This window comes from Nicotiana sylvestris, chromosome 11 (assembly GCF_000393655.2).
Source record: "Nicotiana sylvestris chromosome 11, ASM39365v2, whole genome shotgun sequence".
Lineage (NCBI taxonomy): Eukaryota > Viridiplantae > Streptophyta > Magnoliopsida > Solanales > Solanaceae > Nicotiana > Nicotiana sylvestris.
Window position 1 is genome coordinate 32,469,239 of NC_091067.1, and position 19,602 is coordinate 32,488,840.

General features: G+C 39.0%; 1 protein-coding gene across 1 annotated transcript; it reads right to left on the reverse strand.

The window, feature by feature from the left end:
• Positions 1 to 9,283: 9,283 nt before the first annotated feature.
• Positions 9,284 to 9,843, reverse strand: LOC138880903 (serine/arginine-rich splicing factor RSZ22-like). The gene is made up of 2 exons (XM_070161086.1): positions 9,681 to 9,843; positions 9,284 to 9,474 (listed from the first exon to the last, which is right to left on the reverse strand). The coding sequence occupies exons 1-2, from the start codon at positions 9,841 to 9,843 to the stop codon at positions 9,284 to 9,286; spliced, it is 354 nt and encodes a 117-aa protein (XP_070017187.1).
• Positions 9,844 to 19,602: the final 9,759 nt, after the last annotated feature.

Sequence of the window (19,602 nt, forward strand, 5' to 3'; positions counted from 1 at the left end):
TCGGGCCTAGTCACTGTGAGATAATTTAATTTACCAACCAGCCGCCTATAGCTTGCAGCTAAGCGGCTCCCCCTGTCCAGGCAGATGTTTAGAATTCGGATCCATCGGTGTGTCAATAGGTCTGCAACCTGTCATCCATGTTTCCTCAAGAATGTCTAACACATATTTCCTTTGAGAAATAACAATACCTGAGCTAGATTGAGCAACCTCAATACCTAGAAAGTACTTCAATCTGCCTAGATCCTTAGTTTGAAAGTGCTGGAAGAGATGCTGCTTCAGATTAGTAATACCATCCTGATCATTGCCCGTAATAACAATATCATCAACATAGACTACCAGATAAATACATAGACTTGAAGCAGAGTGGCAATAAAACACAGAGTGATCAGCTTCACTACGAGTCATGCCAAACTCCTGGATAACCGTGCTGAACTTACCAAACCAGGCTCGAGGAGACTGCTTTAGACCATAAAGTGACCGACGCAAGCGACATACAAGGCCACGAGACTCCCCCTGAGCAATAAAACCAGGTGGTTGCTCCATATAAACCTTATCCCCAAGATCATCATGAAGAAAGGCATTCTTAATGTCCAACTAATAGAGGGGCCAATTACGAACTGCAACCATGGATAGAAAAAGGCGAACTGATGCCACTTTAGCCACTGGAGAGAAGGTATCACTGTAATCTAGCCCAAATATTTGAGTGTATCCTTTGGCAACAAGACGTGCCTTAAGTCGATCAATCTGGCCATCGGGACCAACTTTGACTGCATAAACCCAACGACAACCAACGGTAGATTTACCTGAAGGAAGAGGAACAAGCTCCCATGTACCACTTGTATGTAAAGCAGACATCTCGTCACTCATAGCCTGTCGCCATCCTGGATGAGACAATGCTTCACCTGTAGACTTAGGGATGGAAACCGAGGACAATGAAGATATAAAAGCATAATGGGGAGATGACAGACGATGATAACTCAAACCAACATAATGAGGATTAGGGTTTAGTGTGGTCCGTATACCTTTTCGAAGTGCAATCGGTGTACTAGGAGCAGGATCCGCAGTAGGAGCCGTGTCAGGTGCAGGACGAGAACCAGATGGGCCTGATGTAGGGCGCGAACGACGATGATAAGTCAAGAGTGGTGTTCCTGTGGCTGGGGAACTAGGAGGGATAACACTGGACTCCTCAAAAGTTGGTATGGGTGAAACCTCTGTGGTTGAAGGTGGAGGAGGATTACTAAACTCCTCAAAAGTCGGTATAGGTAAGACCTCAGATATGTCATGGTGGTCAGCAGAAGTGACATCAGTTGTGAAGAAAGGTTTAGACTCGAAAAATGTGACGTCAGCTGACATAAGGTACCTATGAAGATCAGGTGAATAACAACGATATCCCTTCTGAACACGAGAATAACCAAGGAAGACACACTTGAGAGCACGAGGAGCTAACTTATCTTTCCCCGGGGCTAAGTTATGAACAAAACATGTGCTCCCAAAAACCCGAGGTGGAAGAGGGTATAAGGCTGACTGGGGAAACAATATTGAATGTGGAATCTGACCCTTGATGGGAGATGAAGGCATCCTATTAATCAAATAACAAGCTGTGAGAACTGCATCGCCCCAAAAACGCAGCGGAACACGAGACTCAATTAGAAGTGTGCGAGCAGTCTCAATAAGGTGCCTATTCTTTCTTTCTGCAACCCCATTTTGCTGAGGGGTATAAGGACAAGATGTCTGATGAATAATTCCATGAGAAGACATAAACTGCTGAAACTGAGAAGATACATATTCTAAGGCATTATCACTGCGAAAAATGCGGATAGAGACACCAAATTGGTTTTTGATTTCAGCACAAAAACTCTGGAATATAGAGAATAACTCAGAACGATCTTTCATTAAGAAAAGCCAAGTACATCTTGAGTAATCATCAATAAAGCTAACAAAATAACGAAATCCCAAGGTTGAACTGACTCTACTAGGACCCCATATATCAGAATGAACCAAGGAGAAAACAGACTCTGCATGACTCTCAACACTACGCGTAAAGGAAGCTCGGGTATGTTTCCCAAGCTGACACGACTCACAATCTAATCTAGACAAACTGGATAAACTAGGCACCATCTTTTGAAGTTTGGATAAACTCGGATGTCCTAAACGTCTGTGGATTAGATCTGGAGGATCTGTAACTAGACATGTTGTGGAAGGACTGAGCGAGTTAAGGTAGTAAAGACCTTCTGATTCACGACCTGTACCAATTGTCCGTCCCGTACTGCGGTCCTGCATAATAAAAGAATCATCAATAAAATATATACCACAATTGAGGGCACGAGTCAAACGACTAACAGATGCAAGACTAAAAGGACAACCAGGAACATAAAGAACGGAATCTAGGGTGATAGAAGACAATGGGTTGGCTTGTCCAACTCCTTGTGCCTTAGTTTGACATCCATTGGCTAAAGTAACAGTAGGAAGAGACTGTGAATATACAATATTCGACAAAAGTGATTTATTACCAGAGATATGATCAGAAGCGCCTGAGTCCATGACCCATGGTCCAAGAGTACTAGACTGGGAAACACAAGCAAAAGAATTACCAGCAATAGGAGTGTCAGTCTGGGCAACTGAGGCTACTTGTGGAGATGTTTGCTTACTTGCTCGATACTGAAGGAGCTCATTATATTCTTCTTTAGATACAGAAAAGCCCTGGTTACCTGTAGTCTCGCTCTGAGCAACGTAGGCATTTTTGGGTGGACGGCCATTTAAGGAATAACACATTTCGCGAGTGTGTCCAAGTTTGTGACAATAAGAACACTTGGGTCTAGATCTCCCAAAACGACCGCCTCCTCGTCTATTCTCCATAGCTTGAGATGCCCGAACATCCACTATCTGGGATGCAATAACAGAGGAATCAAGTATCTGTGATAAAATCACTGGGTGACTTGGTGTTGCAGCAAGGCAAAGTAATCGAGAGAATAATTCATCAACTATAGGGACAGTCGGACTCGCCAAAATTTGGTCTCGTACTGAATCAAGATCATGAGGAAGTCCAGTGAGTGTAAGAACTAGAAACATTTTCTGTCGCTGCTCTTGTTGTTTTGACACACTAGCAGAAACTGGCATCAATGTCTCAAATTCCTCCATGACTGCCTGTACCTAACCCAAGTAAGTAGACATATCTAATTCTTGCTTCTTTAAGTTTGTCATCCGTGATATCACATCATAGAAGCGAGATATATCATTAGTGTAAACGTACGAGCCTTTGCCCAAACCAAATAACATGTCTGGAATGGCCGAAACAAAGGCATCAACTTAGAATCAATAGAACGCCACAAGATGCTACATAATTGAGCATCAATTTTTGCCCAAAGCGCTATCGCCTTTTCATCTCCTTCGCTAGACTGTTTAATCAGATGATCTTGCACACCTTGACCTTTACACCACAACTCGACAGATGAAGCCCAAGCTAAGTAGTTTGAACCTCCCATTAAAGGTTCCGAGGTAATCATAACATTAGAGTTTCCAGAACTCATGCTTTTAGACCCAAAAACATCAATTCCCAAAGACATCTTGTAAATTATTACCAAATAAGAGAAATAATCAACTGTAATCCACTGAAAATAGAGTAAGGAACACTGAACCAGAATAGTAAACTACTGTTGCAGTTGGAAAGTTACTGTTGCAGCCGGAAAATATTCAAAGTGGTCGGAATGAAATAAAAATAGTAGGGGTAGGATCAAAATTACCAGAAGACCCAACTGTTCTAAAGGAACTTTTTCAAAAAATGTCCGGAAGTCAACTTTTTGAAATCACTATTCACGCCGGAAAAATAAAAAAGTGGTCGGAATTTGGTGTAACCTGGATGGGTAGGCTCGGAATTGTAAGGGAAACAATCTGTCCTGAAGAGTCGTCGCCAAACAATGGCTGGAAGGTGGCCCACGCAACATTGGAACTTCGCCGGAAAATTTTCTTTGGACAACTACAGTACTGCCAGAGATTTTCACTGGGATTTGGTTGCCGGACAGTGACTACTCTTGTGGTAGTATTGGATTTTGTGCACAACACTAACCGAGACAAAGCAGACGCAAAACAACTTTGAAATTCGCCGGAAAAAAGGGTTCCGATGACTGATTTTACTTCCCGAAATCGCTGAAATTTATGCACAGCGATAAATCTCCCACGATAGCTCTGATACCATGTAAGAAGGCACGGGAGAAAATATGATATATTGATATTGTGTGTGATGCAATACAAGGGGTGCTATTTATAGCTACTTTATACAAAGGGGATACTACTCATATTCCAATGTGGGACAATTACATAGCTATCTCTAACACCTATATATGTGAAGTGTGTATTGAGGTATTCATATGGATGTATAGTGTACTGATCAACTGGACACTGAGGGAAACTATGCCCAGTATGCTTTCATCTTTCATGCTTGTGCTTATCTGTATAACTTTTGGAGAATATTAACTGATTCAATTGTTAATTGCTGTAGAGTTTGAAATAACAGTTGAAACTATATTATATGTTAATTGTTGCATAACTACGGGAGAGTTGCTCCTAACACATGATTATGAGTAGTTACTAAAACTAAACTAATTCATTAACTCAACCAAGTTTTGATTATTATAGGATAAATTTGAGAGTGTTGACATGAATGGTCATCGTGATCATATCTTCACATGGATGGAAGAGTTATGGAACAAATGGAGAGGACACTTGCATGAAAATATGTGAAGGATAAGCCAATTCAATAGGTTCTTAAGAATATTCCAAAAGGAGTAGACAAGAAAGAATGGGAGTGGTTATTAAAGGAACATTGTTATTCAAAAAATTTTCAGGTATGCCTAGTGATTTAATAATCTATTTCGCTAAAGCATCTGCACCCTGATTTCCCTCCCTAACACTTCAGCTGAAAAGTTGATGTTTCAAGAGCTTATGTATGGATCATTTCAGATATACATGATGGCTGACATGAACTCTCGTCTAAGTTTCACTTATTTAAGTTATCGAATTATGTGTTTGGATGTGTAGTTTCAGCTTAAAAATCACGACTCATGCACCAGAACAGGGGAAATAGAAAAGTTAGAACTACGATGAAACTATTAAAAATCATAGATCAACAGAATGAATTCGAATATGGTAATTCAAGTGGTTAAAGTTGGATTGAAGAACATGTATTAATATTACAAATTGGTGTGTTTCAGCTAATTTTTCTTTCACCTTTATTTTCCTTTTGGTACAGTAAAAGAGGTTATAAACCATTGGAAGGAACTGACTTAAGTTACTGAATCATAGAAGTAATCAGTCTATAACTCCAGACCGCATTTAATTGAAAAGATGACTAGCGGCTGAATACCCCTTTCTGACTCGTTATCCATCAACTTAAGAAAACTAGGAGAGGGGAAGAAAGAAAATAATGAAATATCTTATAATAGTAATCTAGACAGCACCCACAAATGTTTCCATGACAACTCATAGAGCTGATATTAGTCATGGAGAACTCATTTTACAAACTTTCTTTTGCGGCAAATAACTTCAGAAATAAGTACTAGTATAACTTAATAGAGCTGATATTTATGTTGCCCGGAGTGGAAGTTCGAATTCATTTTATTGATCTAAAGTTGAAGGAAGAATTTTGGTAGACCCCAACAAAAGTAAGCTATGGTGTTTCAAGAGAGAACTGAGAATTCAAAAGAGATTAGTAAATCCTCTTTTACTCTACAACATCTTGATTCTGTAAAAGAAAATAAAACATGAATTATCAGTAATTGTGAAAATTGAACTTTATCTTTACTCTTTGGTAAATAAAAAGTAGTCACAAAAAAATTGTTATTACTAAATATGCAAAAAGACTATAGTATTGTCTCTAGCAGCTAATATGTAAAAATTGGAATAGAGGCCTAAATTTTGGTTGTGTGACTTATCTAATCCAAACTTCTGTTCATAGTTCTATTGAAAATTTATACTACTGATTTATTAGGACATACCGACAGATAATAACTTTACTGGAAAGTGGAAACCAACCCCACTAAAAGTATGTGATGTGATTCAAGAGAGATCTCAAAAACACATTGTTCTCGATTTTCCCATGTGTTTGTTGCATCTTGATCATATAGCTATTTTGCCAACAGTTACATATATGTGCTAAAACTCTCGTTGGTATGAAAATCGGTGGAAAGAGTGATTTAATGCTGTAAGTTATAAATGGAGAGAAATATATTCATTGGAAGTTTTCTCACGTAGCTCTCAACTCCTCTGGTAGAGACATATCTATGCAAAAATATACTCTAATAACATATTTGCAGCATGACTGTTAAATCTGACTTGAGCAGTTGAGTTTCTTGCAAGTACATCTGGAATAGCCTTGATTTATGGACCTTTGTACTGTATCTCTAGTGAACCTTATAGTTCCATCTCTAGTGAACCTTATAGTTCGGCATGACCTATCTCTGTGCTTTTGCCTTCATATTCCTTGAGGCCAAGTGTTCAAGTATATATTGTATGTTGGAACATTAAGTTTATTTTGAAGATTTTTAGAAGCTCAACTTATTATTTAAGTTTATTAAATGTCTTACATTTAATCTTAATGTTTCACAAATATAGGCGAGAAGCAACAGGTATGCGGCAAATCGAGTTAAGTTGAAGATGCTTCATCATATTAGTAGCAAGCCTATTAATGAGATCATTTATCAAAAGGTATTATCATAAATTTATATTTTCCTAAGAAAAATATTTACGAGCTGTTATTTGACATGTTTGCCTTTGATGTAAAGGGCGGAAAAGATGGCAACCCACCCGATTTGGCAACAATTTTCTTTGAAACCCGTAAAAAAGATAACAAGCTTGTTGAACCTGAAGCAATTGAAAAACATGTATGTTTGGTAAATTGAATATGTAAATTACTTGAAATTATGGTGGATTCTGATTTTAAATATTCTTTTTATATATTTTGTAGGCTCAAATAGAAGAAATAGTTCAAGCAGATTCATCTCTACCTAGCATAGAGATTGTAGAAAAATGTTGTGGACCTCAAACTCATAGCCATGTGTTTGGATTTGGGGGTAGAGTCAAGGTGAAAGACTTGAAAGGTGGAACTTCTTCAATTACTGTTCGCACTACGTTCAACTCGAAAAAAAACAAATCTTTGAATGAATGAAACAAATCCTTGAATGAGCGCTTGTCTACCTTAGAAGATGAGATAAAAGAAATGAGTAAAATAAGAGAGTACTTTGCTGCTCAACAATCATATGTCCCGCTTACGATGACATCGCCCGTTTCAACTGAATGACCACTGTTTTTGTCTGCTGACCAGGTTAGTAACAATATACCCAACTTTTTAATTTTTATTCATGATTTGTGTATAGTCAGTTTTTATATTATAGATTTGTTTGACTTCACTCTTCTAAAAGGAGAACAATTTAATTAATGTACAATGGTGCAGTAAGTAGTCATAGCTTCCTATGGAATTTCAATCTTTAAGCAAATCAGGAATGTGTGGTAGGAATTTGAGAAGTTGTTAGCTGGAAAAGTAGATGATGTTTGTGCTCAATAAAAGTAGATGATATGGTTCTCTTATGATTAAAAATACCAAGTTTATATAACGCGTCATATAGAGTCCCACCCGATAAGTTATAAACACATGTAGTTGTGTACCCAAGACTGTTATGTTCCTAGGGATTTGTCTCTTGATATATGTCATTAGTAGTTTGGGTCCTGAAATTTCTCAAACACTGAAGTAAAAGAATTGTTGGCCTTTCTGTGCATTTTTAAACATGATTTTCCTATCCTTTTGCCTCTTTATAATTTATGTGTTTACCTGAATTATGCTTTTTTTAACCAGCAAAAGTTTATTCTTTTGAAACACTCTGTATCTTTACTCTTTCATGTCAGCCATGTTGGTTTAATAATCATTTGAATTATGTGAACAATGGCTCTCTGTATCAATTAGTTTTGGCCTGGTATAAACGTAGAACGTGTGATTGAATAAATGACTTTTCTGTCGTTAAAGCTTAGATGATCTGCCAACATTCTATTCTCCCTGTGTTTGTCGGAAGTATTTCATAGCTTTTATTACACCTTAGCCACTTGTAGGTTATAGTTGTCGCTCTCAATCTCAACAATAAAGTCCGCGATCGCCCCTACATCATAGGTTTCTTTTGCCAAGCTAGAAATTAGCCTAGTGATGTTGTTGTCTACTCAAAATAGTTGGTATCTTGAATGGCAAATCTCGAATTATCGTACCGGGATTTATCGAACCAAAGTAAGATTAACCATCCCAAACCTTTTCTAATTAATTTTTCTTATATTCTTATAGCCTTGTTGATGTTGGTGGATATCACCTGGTGAATTTTGACTGCTTTTGGGGTAAGCAATTTAACTATCGCTCATTTAAAATTATATATGTTATTTTACCAATAGTTATATATCATTTTTTCAATCTTTTGTACTTACAGGTTTTGAAGACTGAAGCTACAAGTCAAGATTCAAGTTTAGAAGATGTACAAGCTCATTATTATTTTCCTAAAAATGTTATGGAAAACTTGATATCATAGTCTAGCTCAGGATGATAGCTAAGTTTTTTTTGTTGAGGTGTTGAGAAAACATAGAAAGTAACATCATCATGGGATTTGAACTTGATATCTTATCTTTTTATATCTAGACTTTCCAATAACAATTTGATATTGATTGATAAAAATTACTTTTTGTGGCATTAAGCTTTTAGGACTACTCATTGTTATTAAGAGACCATGAATACAATCGCTAAATTATAAAATTATTTTAAATAGTGACGTCGTCTCTAAACATAATCTAGGACCAGTTAAAGGTTGGTCACGAAAATGGTAACGATAGGAATGATGACCAAGGTTTTTGTTTCGTCTCTAAAAGATAATTTACGACCAGTTACAGTTAGTCGCTAAAACGATTTAACGATGGGAATATAAATTTTTTATCGTCTATTAGGGACGAGAAATGTAATCTCTAAAAGTTATTCACGACCAAGTTTTTTGTCTGTCTCTAAAAGATAATTTAGGACCAGTTACAGTTGGTCGCTACAATGATTTCATGACGGGAATATATATTTTTTTATCATCTATTAGGGACGAGAAATGTAGTCTTTAAAAGTATTTAACGGCCGAATTTTTTGTCCGTCGCTAAAGTGATTTAACGACCAGGTATCAAGACCCATCGTTATTGACATTTAGTGTCGGAGGCTATTACGACGGGTTACGACCAGCCGTTTCCCTTCATAATTTACCCTTTTAGGACCAGATTTCAATCTTTAGACACTAGAATTCCCTTCCTTAAAGGCAGATTTTCTTTTAGTGTGACTCCTCTGTTGAGACGAACCCCCAAGACGATGAGGACACTGCCTCCACATGTGGCCCAACTCTCCACACTCATAACAACTCCCTGGTGCTGGAGATGGGGACTGAATGGAACCCCAAGCACCAGAATGACTAGTAGATGCACCTGGCATAGAAGAGCCCTGAACTAATGGAGCATGGGATGAACTCTGGGCCAGAAGGGCACTGGTGATGAATGGCCCTGATGAGCACTATGAGAACCATGACCCGATGATGCCCCACGATAACCTGGGCGAGCTGACTGAGCATGTTTGAACGGACGGCCTCTACCATGCTGAAACTGACCTCTCGAAGGAGCACCGCCATAACTACCAGATCCCCGAGGCCTCTTGGCCTCCCTCTCATCTTGCTCCTGGCGACGAACTGACTCAATCTCGCGAGAAATGTCAACAAACTTCTCAAAAGTAGCACCAGACACCCTCTCCCTGGTCATGAGAATACGAAGCTGATATGTGACGCCATCAACGAACCTCATAATCCTATCCCTCTCCGTAGGAACCAATCAAAAAGCATGACGATCTAACTCTGAGAACCTCATCTCATACTGTGTCATGGTCATATCTCCCTGGCGCAACTGCTCGAGTTGCCTGCACAGCTCCTCTCCATGAGATTGCGGCACTTACTTCTCCAAAAAGAGAACGGAGAACTGCTTCCAGGTAAGGGATGCTACACCAATAGGACTACGCCTCTCATAAGCCTCCCACACTAAGTGAAGGTAGCTCCAGAAAACTGAAAAGTTGTGAAAGTGACCCCGCTGGTCTCCAAAATACCCGCTGTGCAAATAATCCTTTAACACTTGTCCAAGAAACCTTGGGCATCCTCTCCCTCTGTAGCACTAAAAGTCGGAGGCTGAAGTCTACCAATCCTCTCCAACCTATGTTGCTCGTCCTCTAGCATAACAAGAGCTACATAGCCCTGAACAGCTGCAACCGGCTAGGCTGGAGGTGCCCCCCGGTATTTGAAGTACCTGCATGACCTTCTCAGGTGTGCGAGCGACGGGAGTCTGAGTGCCTCCCCCGGCCTGAGAAGTAGCTGCAGCTGAGCTAGACCAGGGCCTCCTGAAGACCCGGAATCACAATGGGCATAGCTGGTGCCTGAGTTGGTGATGTTGGAGCGTCCACAGCTGGGACCTGATCATGAACTAGGGCAGCTGGTGGATCTGCAGGTGCTGCCCTAGCTGCTGTGCGGGCTAGACCTTTGCACCTACCACGGCCTCGACCGTGTCCTCGGCCTCTAGTGGTCCTAGCTGGTGGTATTGGTGGTCGTCCATCCTGACCGGTAGCATGTGTCCTCACCATCTGTGAGAGAATAGAATAACAGAAGTTTAGTACTCGGATCAACAGATTCGCATGACAAGAATTTCAAGAATATGAAGTTTTCCTCAAGGTTCTGCAACCTCCCGAGGATAAATACAGACGTCTCCATACCGATCTGCGAGACTCTAGTAAACCTGCTCATGACTCGTGAGACCTATGTAACCTAGGCTTTGATACCAACTTGTCACGACCTAAACCGGACCCGGTCGTGATGGCGCCTCTCATGGAACAAGGCCAACCGACACAAACCCCCAGACCAATTAAGGCAGTTATAGTAATTTATTTTAAGTCATAAATAAACTATAAATCCCAAAATAAAGAGTAGAATAGAATAAAGCAGAAACAACACAGCCCGACATCGGGGTGTCACCAGTCATGAGCATCTAAAAATCCGTATAAGAGTATGAAAAGACTACACAATCTAGTACAAAGCTAGTACAAAGGAAAGTAAACGTAGGAAGGAGAAGCACTGGGCTGCGAATGCCGAGCAGCTACCTAGTCAACTCCGAATAGCCTGCTGGAAAGCAATAAGCCCTCGCTAGCATGACCCGAGACTCTTGGATCTTCACATAGGGTGAAGGAAGTAATGTAAGTACGCCAACTCAGTTAGTAATAAAAGTAAAGGCAGCTGAGCGATATGAAAACACGTAAAGCACAATAAAATGCTACAACGAGGCAGTATAAACCAGAACAATGCAATAAAATAGTAAAAGCTCGTAAAAACACCTTAGTTCAATAAAAACCTCTTTAAAACATCTTTTAGCAGTCCAAACGAGTGGAGAAAACATGGAGGAAAGATGGAAACATAAATCAGCCCCTCGGCCAATATACCAACAGAACCAGCCCCTCAAGCTATCTCACAACCACTCGTATTAGCCCCTCGGGCTATATCACATCTCACACTGGGTACCCGCGCTCACGGGGGTGTACAGACTTTGGGAGGGGCTCCTTATAGCCCAAGAGCAATATCAAGCCATCTCGTGGCATAATTAAAAAGGTGGCATAATTAAACAGGCACTCGGCCTTATAACAAATCACTTTGTGGCATAACAAATCGGGCCCTCGGACTCATAATCATGAATCAGTTTAACACTGTTGCGGAGCACAGCCTGATCCCATAGTATCCTCACAACACAGGCCATCGGCCTTACTCAGTTAGAAATCTCTCAAAGCCACCCGGGCACAGTAAAAATATGATGCTCAGCCCAAAATATCATTCAATATGTCAAAACGGAGTAAATATGGCTGAGTTATGAAAATAGTAGAATACAACATGACTGAGTACAAATATGAAGTCAAAGTAGTGAGGAATAGTGGTAACAATTCCTTAAGGGTCCAAAACAATTGGCACTAGGTCCAAACATGGCATTCAACCCAAAATATGGTGATAACAAACAGTTTTCAATCAAACACGCGTTTAAACAGTCATACGGGACGGACTAAGTCACAATCCCCAACGGTTCATGACCCAACGCTAGTCATCTAGCGTGTGCGTCACCTCAAAGTAGCACAACGATGTGAAATCTGGGGTTTCATACCCTCAGGACAACATTTACAATCATTACTTACCTCTATCCGGTCCAAACTCTAGCTCGCAATGCCTTTGCCTCTCGAATCGGCCCCGATGCTCCAAATCTAATCAAAATTAGTATATAACCATCAAAATATGCTAAGAGAACAAATCCCACTCGAAAATAATCAAATTACATAAAAATCCCTAAATTGGTCAAAACCCGACCTCCGGGCCCTGTCGTGCCCCCTTTTTTTCCTTTCCCTATGCGGGAAGAAGTCCGGGTTTCGACATTCATGGGGTGTAATTACTCATTTCCTCTTGTGAATTGGGAATTTGAAGAGTCGCCACCTAAAAAATTATGGTGCGTTAGGACACCTAGAGTTATTAACTCTTAAGTTGGTTTGCGTTACCAGAGATTAGGGTAAGGGCTCGACATAACCTCGAAGAGAAGGTGTTAGGCACCCCTCTTGTTCACAACTGTGCGTCCCGACCGAACTTACATTTACAAATTTGTCCCTACAAATAGTTGAATCAAATAAGTTGTAAAGCCCATTAAACAATTCAAGTAGTGAAATAAAGGTTTGAACAAATTATACAAAAACAAGGTGTTAAGTAAGGAAAGAATTTGGGGTAAGGAGGGGTCCTAGGTTGTTTATCCTATAGGATCACCCCACACAATGTACGATAAACACTCCTCAATGAGGGGCTACACGTGACATAAGCGCGTAGTCATCGTATCCCATGTTTACCCTTCTCATCCCCTTATTGGTCATGCATAGCGAGTGTTGGTCACTGATTCCTATTGCTTGCTGCTACCCGCCCCTTCTTAATAGTCCCGGAGGGAGTTAGGACCTCTACCTATAGGTGGTTCTAGACGTACCCCTAAGGTTTTAAAGGCAAAAATCTAAGGCGACAATCAAAAAAAAACATTTAGGACTTCACATAAATGAAGCAATTAAAAGGGTCATAGTTTCCTCCGCAAACAAGCATACATGCAGCACGACTCAACCACAAGTAAGGTCTTTAGTAATCAAAGTCCTAAAGTAGGATTTCTAAGTGATCATGCAGAAATAAACTACTTTCAGATACAGAATTCATAACCTATTAGTTGCCTAAGACCTCTTCTTTAAAAGCTTATTAGAATAAAAAATGTCGACAGAAACAGCTTCAAATAAATGCAGGTTTTGAAAATGCCTTAAGGCTTGTCTATATGCAGTACTGTATCTATGTTGATGCAGAAACAAACAAGTTTTCGAGATAGACCCTTTTAATACCTATAGGCAGGATATCTAATGAGATTAAAACCATTTTGACGGAACTAGTTTTAGGAAATGTTGACACTTATTAAAACTATTTTTAAAAAACAAACAAGGTGAAATGAAATTGATCTATTGGGCTAATTAGAATTACCAGACAAAATTGCAAGTTAGATCCCTATAGACATGATATCTAGGCGTATTACTATTTTTAGTCAATTTGATGTAACATATGAAAGGCTTATTAGAGCTGAATCGAAATTAGGTCCTATAGGCATGGTATCTATACTTGAATTGATTTAAGACATGATGGCTTGGAACCTAGAAACATGGTTTCTAACATGACAAATGCAGGATTTATGAGCATGGTTTATATCTGATGCAAATGACATTAAAAGTGAAGTCCTTATAGGCATGATTTCTATTATGATGCAAATGAAATTGAAATCGGAACCATATAGGAATGATTCTATTATGCAAACACAATCAAATTCAACAAGAATAAAGAAAAACCTATAGACATGTTTCCTATTGAGCGAAGTAGGCAGATTTGAAAATAAATCCTAAGAGCAGGATTTCTACCCATGTTACCCCACAAAATATACATCTACCCACCTTTTTACTAAATACTCCAAATATCTGTTTACAAATTATTACAGAACAATAAATGAATTACATAATAAAATAGAAAATCAAGAAGTTATTTTCTAGAGAGCCTGCAATCAGGCCCAAGATTCCCAAAGCCTCCAATGGTCTTTCAAGCCTTATTTCCATAGACAAATCAGAGTCTAGGTACATCAAAGTTCCCTAAGGGTCTCAAGGGCGACGGGAAATGCTTACACCTAAACTTAGTAGCCAAACATTGAACTAGTTTAGTGTGGAAAGGCCAGCCTCATGCCAGAGTTTAGAGGGTTGTCAAAAGGATCCTAAGGCAGTACACATACTAGAGGGGGCAAAACTTATTAACTAAGAGTAGAGTAAAAGTGCAGGACACATGTTGAAAGAGGTTTAGTAAAGACTAGACTTAAAAGTCTATTTGAAAGCAGTTAGTAAAGTAATAGAGATTTGTTGGAAAGGTTGGAGTGATAAACCAAATCAGGAACTCAGGATAGGATCACCCACAGAATCCAAATGAGTTCAATAGTCCCACAAGGGGTCATAAGGGGTTGGGGATACACAGACAAACATAGAACCCTGGCAATGGTATTTGGACTGGTTTGGACATGCTCAACAATAATTTAAATTGGCATGATCACAAACTAATCAGGGAGAATATAAACACATAGGGGAATAGGGATTTGGGACTCATAATAATGGTAAGGACACAGTATGTTAAAAATAGTTTTCCAGGCATGCTTGAATCATGAATTTAATGGGAGGGGAGTTTTCCTAACTACAAACTTCATAACAGAACCACAAGTAATAATAGGCTAGAAATAAAAGGAACTGAAACAAGAAGAGAATCATTTTGTTGTTGAGACTTTAAATTAAACTAGGACATATCAGTGAAGATAGAAGTAAGTAGAATGAAAGAACCAAAGAGCACAGATGATTAGCCTTGGCTTGCAGCTGGCTAATAGTAGTAGAATAACATCGAGATTTTAAATAAGAGAGGGGTTTTTGGAAGCCAAGTGTGTCTGTTGCTTGTGAAAGACTTAGATTATTTATAGTTGAAAGTAGGTAGTGGAATAAGGTAAAATTCATAGTAGTATACTAATTTAAGAACTCAGAATCAATCAAATAGAGAATCAAGGAAGTACTTCCTTGATTTAAGGGAGTCAAGGTCAAACAGAAAGATTCAGTACCATATAAGGGGGAAAGAAGAATCAGTGCATGATTAAATAAGGAAAGGAGCCAGAGTTCATTAAGTATAAAGTAGTCAATTAGGACCAAATTTAGAAAGACCCAATTAAGGAAGACTAAGTAAAACCAAGTACCATAGTAAACAAGGTAATAAAATTAGTTAATTCAAACAGACGAGTAGAATTCTAGGGCTTTAAGGGAAAAAAATTCAATTACCAATAGTTAAGGAAAATCATAATCAATCATGAGGGGTCATATTTCTGCATATTTTAAATACATAAATAGAGATGAATGAACAGAAGTAGCAACAAACAAGGTCAATTATATAGACAGAAAGAAACTAGAGATGAGCAAACATAGTCATATTGAGGTGATAGTAGGCTAAAGATTCAGCTGGACATCTTGGATGTATGGTGACCACGAGAGATTAACAAGAACCAGGTAAACAGGCTGACACAGAAACGAAGTAAAGAGAATCATGCTAACACACAGAGCCAAGGCAAAGAAAATCATGCTAACACACGGAAGCAGAGTAAAGAAAATTTTGCTAACACACAGAAGTAGAGTAAAGAACTAACACAGAGAAGCATAGTAAAGAAAATCATGCTAACACACAGAAACAGGTAAATAAAATCATGCTAACACACAGAAACAAGTAAAGAAAAATCTTTAAAAAATAGGGATTTTAACAGAGTTGAGTTAAAAAGTAGTAGGAACATAAAATCGGTCAAAATAAACAAGGTAAAAAAGTTTAATCATGAAAAAATTGGTCGAAACAGGTATCGAAAGAATTTCGGGAAACCCCTAGTTTTCAAAGAAAGTAAAAACTGTTTAAAATAGAGGATCTTTCATAAGAAAGCTCGAGAATAAGCAAATCATAGAAGGAAACAGGCTTAAAGCATGAAAATAACACAGATCTAAGAGATCCAGAAGAGAGTTAGGGTTTCAAAAGTAAACCTAATTAGAAATCGAAAGAACATGTTATAACTTCATAAATCGTAACACACATGGTGTGATTTTGCCCAAAATCATACCAGAGAAGCCTCGAACAACAGTAGCAGAAACCCTAGGTCCAAATCGACATGGCCTAGGACCCTTGAATGCCTTAGAGATGATGAGCAAGGTGATGAGACTGACTATTAGAGGCTTGGGGTTTGAGAAATTGTCGCTGGAGATGACCGGAGAAGGAGGTGAGTGGAGGTGTCTAGGGTTAGGTTTGAGAGAAGAGTGGAGATGAGAGAGCATATGAAGGCGGTGCCTTTGAAAAAATGACTTAGGGTTAGGGGTCGATTAGAGTTAAAAAGGGAAGGGAATGATTTGGACCGTTGATCTGGGAGATCAACGGTCAGGATTAAAATGGGTAGGTGGGTTCCGGGTTTGGGTATGGATTAATAGGGTATGGGTAGGGTGATTTGAGTGTGAAATTGGTCTGGAAAGGTGTCCAATTTTGGCTATAATTGAAAGCCAAATTTGGTTGTTATTTAAATATCCAATTTTCCCCTATTTAATTTATAAAAAATAATAGGTAATTTCTTGAAACTAAATTAAGGTGCCAAAATGATTTAAAATACATAAGTAATAATTTAAAAATGCAGGGTCCAATTTTATGCATATAAAACATAATTATATTTGAAAATGAGCTAACATTCCAATTATATGCAATTTAGCTTTAAAAATACTAAATATAATTGTAAAAATATATATAAATTACCTTAGCCATATTTTGGCTTAAATATAGAAATCCAATAGATGAATTATCAAAACAATAATTTTAGAAATAATTATTGGGGATTTTGTGGATAAAAAGGGAGAAAATAAATCAATTTAAACCCTTGAAATTATGGAAAAAATAATTAAATCCTTGTGCATGCTATATATATATATATATATATATATATATATATATATATATATATATATATATATATATATATATATATACTAATACTATTTTGAAGGCATTTATGCATATTCAAAATATATAGGGAAAAATTGTGTATCAACAGCTGCCCCTTTTTACCCGGGAAGGATGAAAGAGTTTTCGGGTAAAGAAATGATGGCCAATTTTGACCAGAAGGGATGCTTTGAAAGACAGAGGCCGAGCTCCAGTTTCCTAATTGCCTACATATCCCTGGTTTTACAAGAATCAGTCCATGTGTAGTTCTGGATTCACCTGCGGAGTATGCTGATGAAATTTTTGTAAGAATGGACACAAGATGTGGAAGCGGCTACGGTGAGCGTTTAAGTCTTGGGACGGTTGGAGGGAACTGGAGCGAGATTTCTCCTTCTAGGATAGCGGTTGCTTACTGGTTTTCTGCAGATAAAAGATGCTACAAATGTATTTGCAAAAATTTAAACATGATGTAAATTCCCTTTGGACAATAAAGGTTGTCTTCGGACGGTTAAAGATAACGTCCTTGGACCATGACGTCCTGGGCCATGAATTGTTTAATGAGGAATTCACAGGCCATGAAATGATGTTCTCGGGCCATGAAAATGGTGCCTCCGAACCATGACGCCTTTGAATAATGATATGAAAATTTGAGAGATCCTCGGGCCATGGCATGGTGACTTAATGCTATGAGGATGGTGCCTTTAGACTACGACGCCCTTGGACAGATGGGCGATATTTCTTCCTATGATATGAAATAATATAATGTAACAAGACAAGGCTTAGTCTTGCGAAATGGAGGGTAGAGCTTAGCCCGATTGAAAAGCAAGTAGATAGTAGTAGAAAATAGAGCAACATTGGAGCAAAGAGGGACAGTGTTTAGTCCCGTGCAAGTGGGGAGGCAAGGATTAACCTTATGCAAATGGGGAGGCAAGGATTATCCTTATGCAAGTATGGAGTCAGGGCTTAGACTCATACAGAGAGAAGGTGGCGCTTGGCCTTATGCAAATATGGAGTCCGGGATTAGACTCATGCAAATGTGGAGTCAGGGCTTAGACTCATGCAAATATGGAGTCAGGGATTAGACTCATGCAAATATGGAGTCAAGGATCAGACTCATGCAAGATTGGAGATATGGCTTAGTCTCATGCAAAGAGAAGGTAGTGCTTAGACTTATGCAAAATGGAGGCAAGGCTTAGCCTCATGCACAATTCGGGACATGGCTTAGTCCCATGCAAATGGAAGGCAGAGCTTTGCCTTATGCAGATATGGAGTCAAACATTAAACTTATGCAAATGTGGAGTAAGAGATTAGAATGCAAATATGGAGTCAAGGATTAGACTCATGCAAAGAGAAGGCAGTGCTTATCCTTATGCAAAATGGAGGTAGGGCTTAGCCTCATGCAAGATTCGGGATAGGGCTTAGTCCCATGCAAATGGAAGGTAGAGCTTAGCCTTAAGCAGATATGGAGTTAGAGATTAGACTCATGCAAATGTAGAGTCAGAGCTTAGACTCATGCAAATATGGAGTCAAGAATTAGACTCATGCAAAGAGAAGGTAGTGCTTAGCCTTATGCAAAATGGAGGCAGGGCTTAGCCTCATGCAAATATAGAGTCAAGGATCAGACTCATGCAAAGAGAAAATAGCACATAAGGTTAGAGTATCTTAGCTAGGATAGGTCCAGTGTCTAACGGCCGGATGGATGGTGAATCTGAAAGCTATCGTCAAAATGTGCATGCGCTCAATGAAAAATTGTAAGTTTCATAAGGGGAGGTTGGTTCTTGCTTCGCCTACCGGCCTTGCTCTGCTCCGCTCTGGAAGTTCCCTTCGAGTTCCCCTAGGTAGCACTTGACTGTTATAGAAATAGAATTTTTGAAAAATATGCATTCATTGATAAATTAGAATTGTTTTGGAAGCGTATTAATATATCAAGTAACTTTTGATGAACTAGTGACTATGACACTTTTCAAAGGCATTGCAGCTTTCTTATGTTGGAATTTTGAGGGTCCTCCTCAAAATTCTACCCCATTTTGGTAGATGAATTCTAACCGTTTGCGGATGGCAGACCATGCTGAATCTTCATCAGGATTTTGAGAACCCTACTCAAAATTCTGCCCCAGTTTTGACTGATTACTGGCTTCCTGACGCGTGTTGGAGTTGGTTGGACTTGCTCTAGAATTTTGAGGACCCTCCTCAAACAGTTTCTGATTTTGGGGGAAATGAAAATTTTATTACGATATGACCCAACCCATAAGGCTGCCTACGTATCCCCTCTTAAACGGGAATCAGGTCAAGCATAGTTCAATTACATCAGGAAAGAAAATGTGAAATAATCTAGGCATAGTATCTCTTGACTGCGTCTGGATGATTGGTGTTGGCCAAATCTCCCCATCCATTTCAGCAAGTATGAGTGCTCCGCCTGTTAGTACTCTCTGAACCATATACGGACCTTGCC

What these genes read in the sequence shown, in the direction of transcription:
- LOC138880903 (XM_070161086.1), bottom strand. Translation starts at nt 9,843, where the DNA reads ATGAGGTTCGTTGATGGCGTCACATATCAGCTTCGTATTCTCATGACC. An exon ending in CAAGAGGCCTCGGGGATCTG is followed by an intron (nt 9,475 to 9,680) that starts GTAGTTATGGCG and finishes CTTCTATGCCAG; the next exon opens with GTGCATCTACTAGTCATTCT.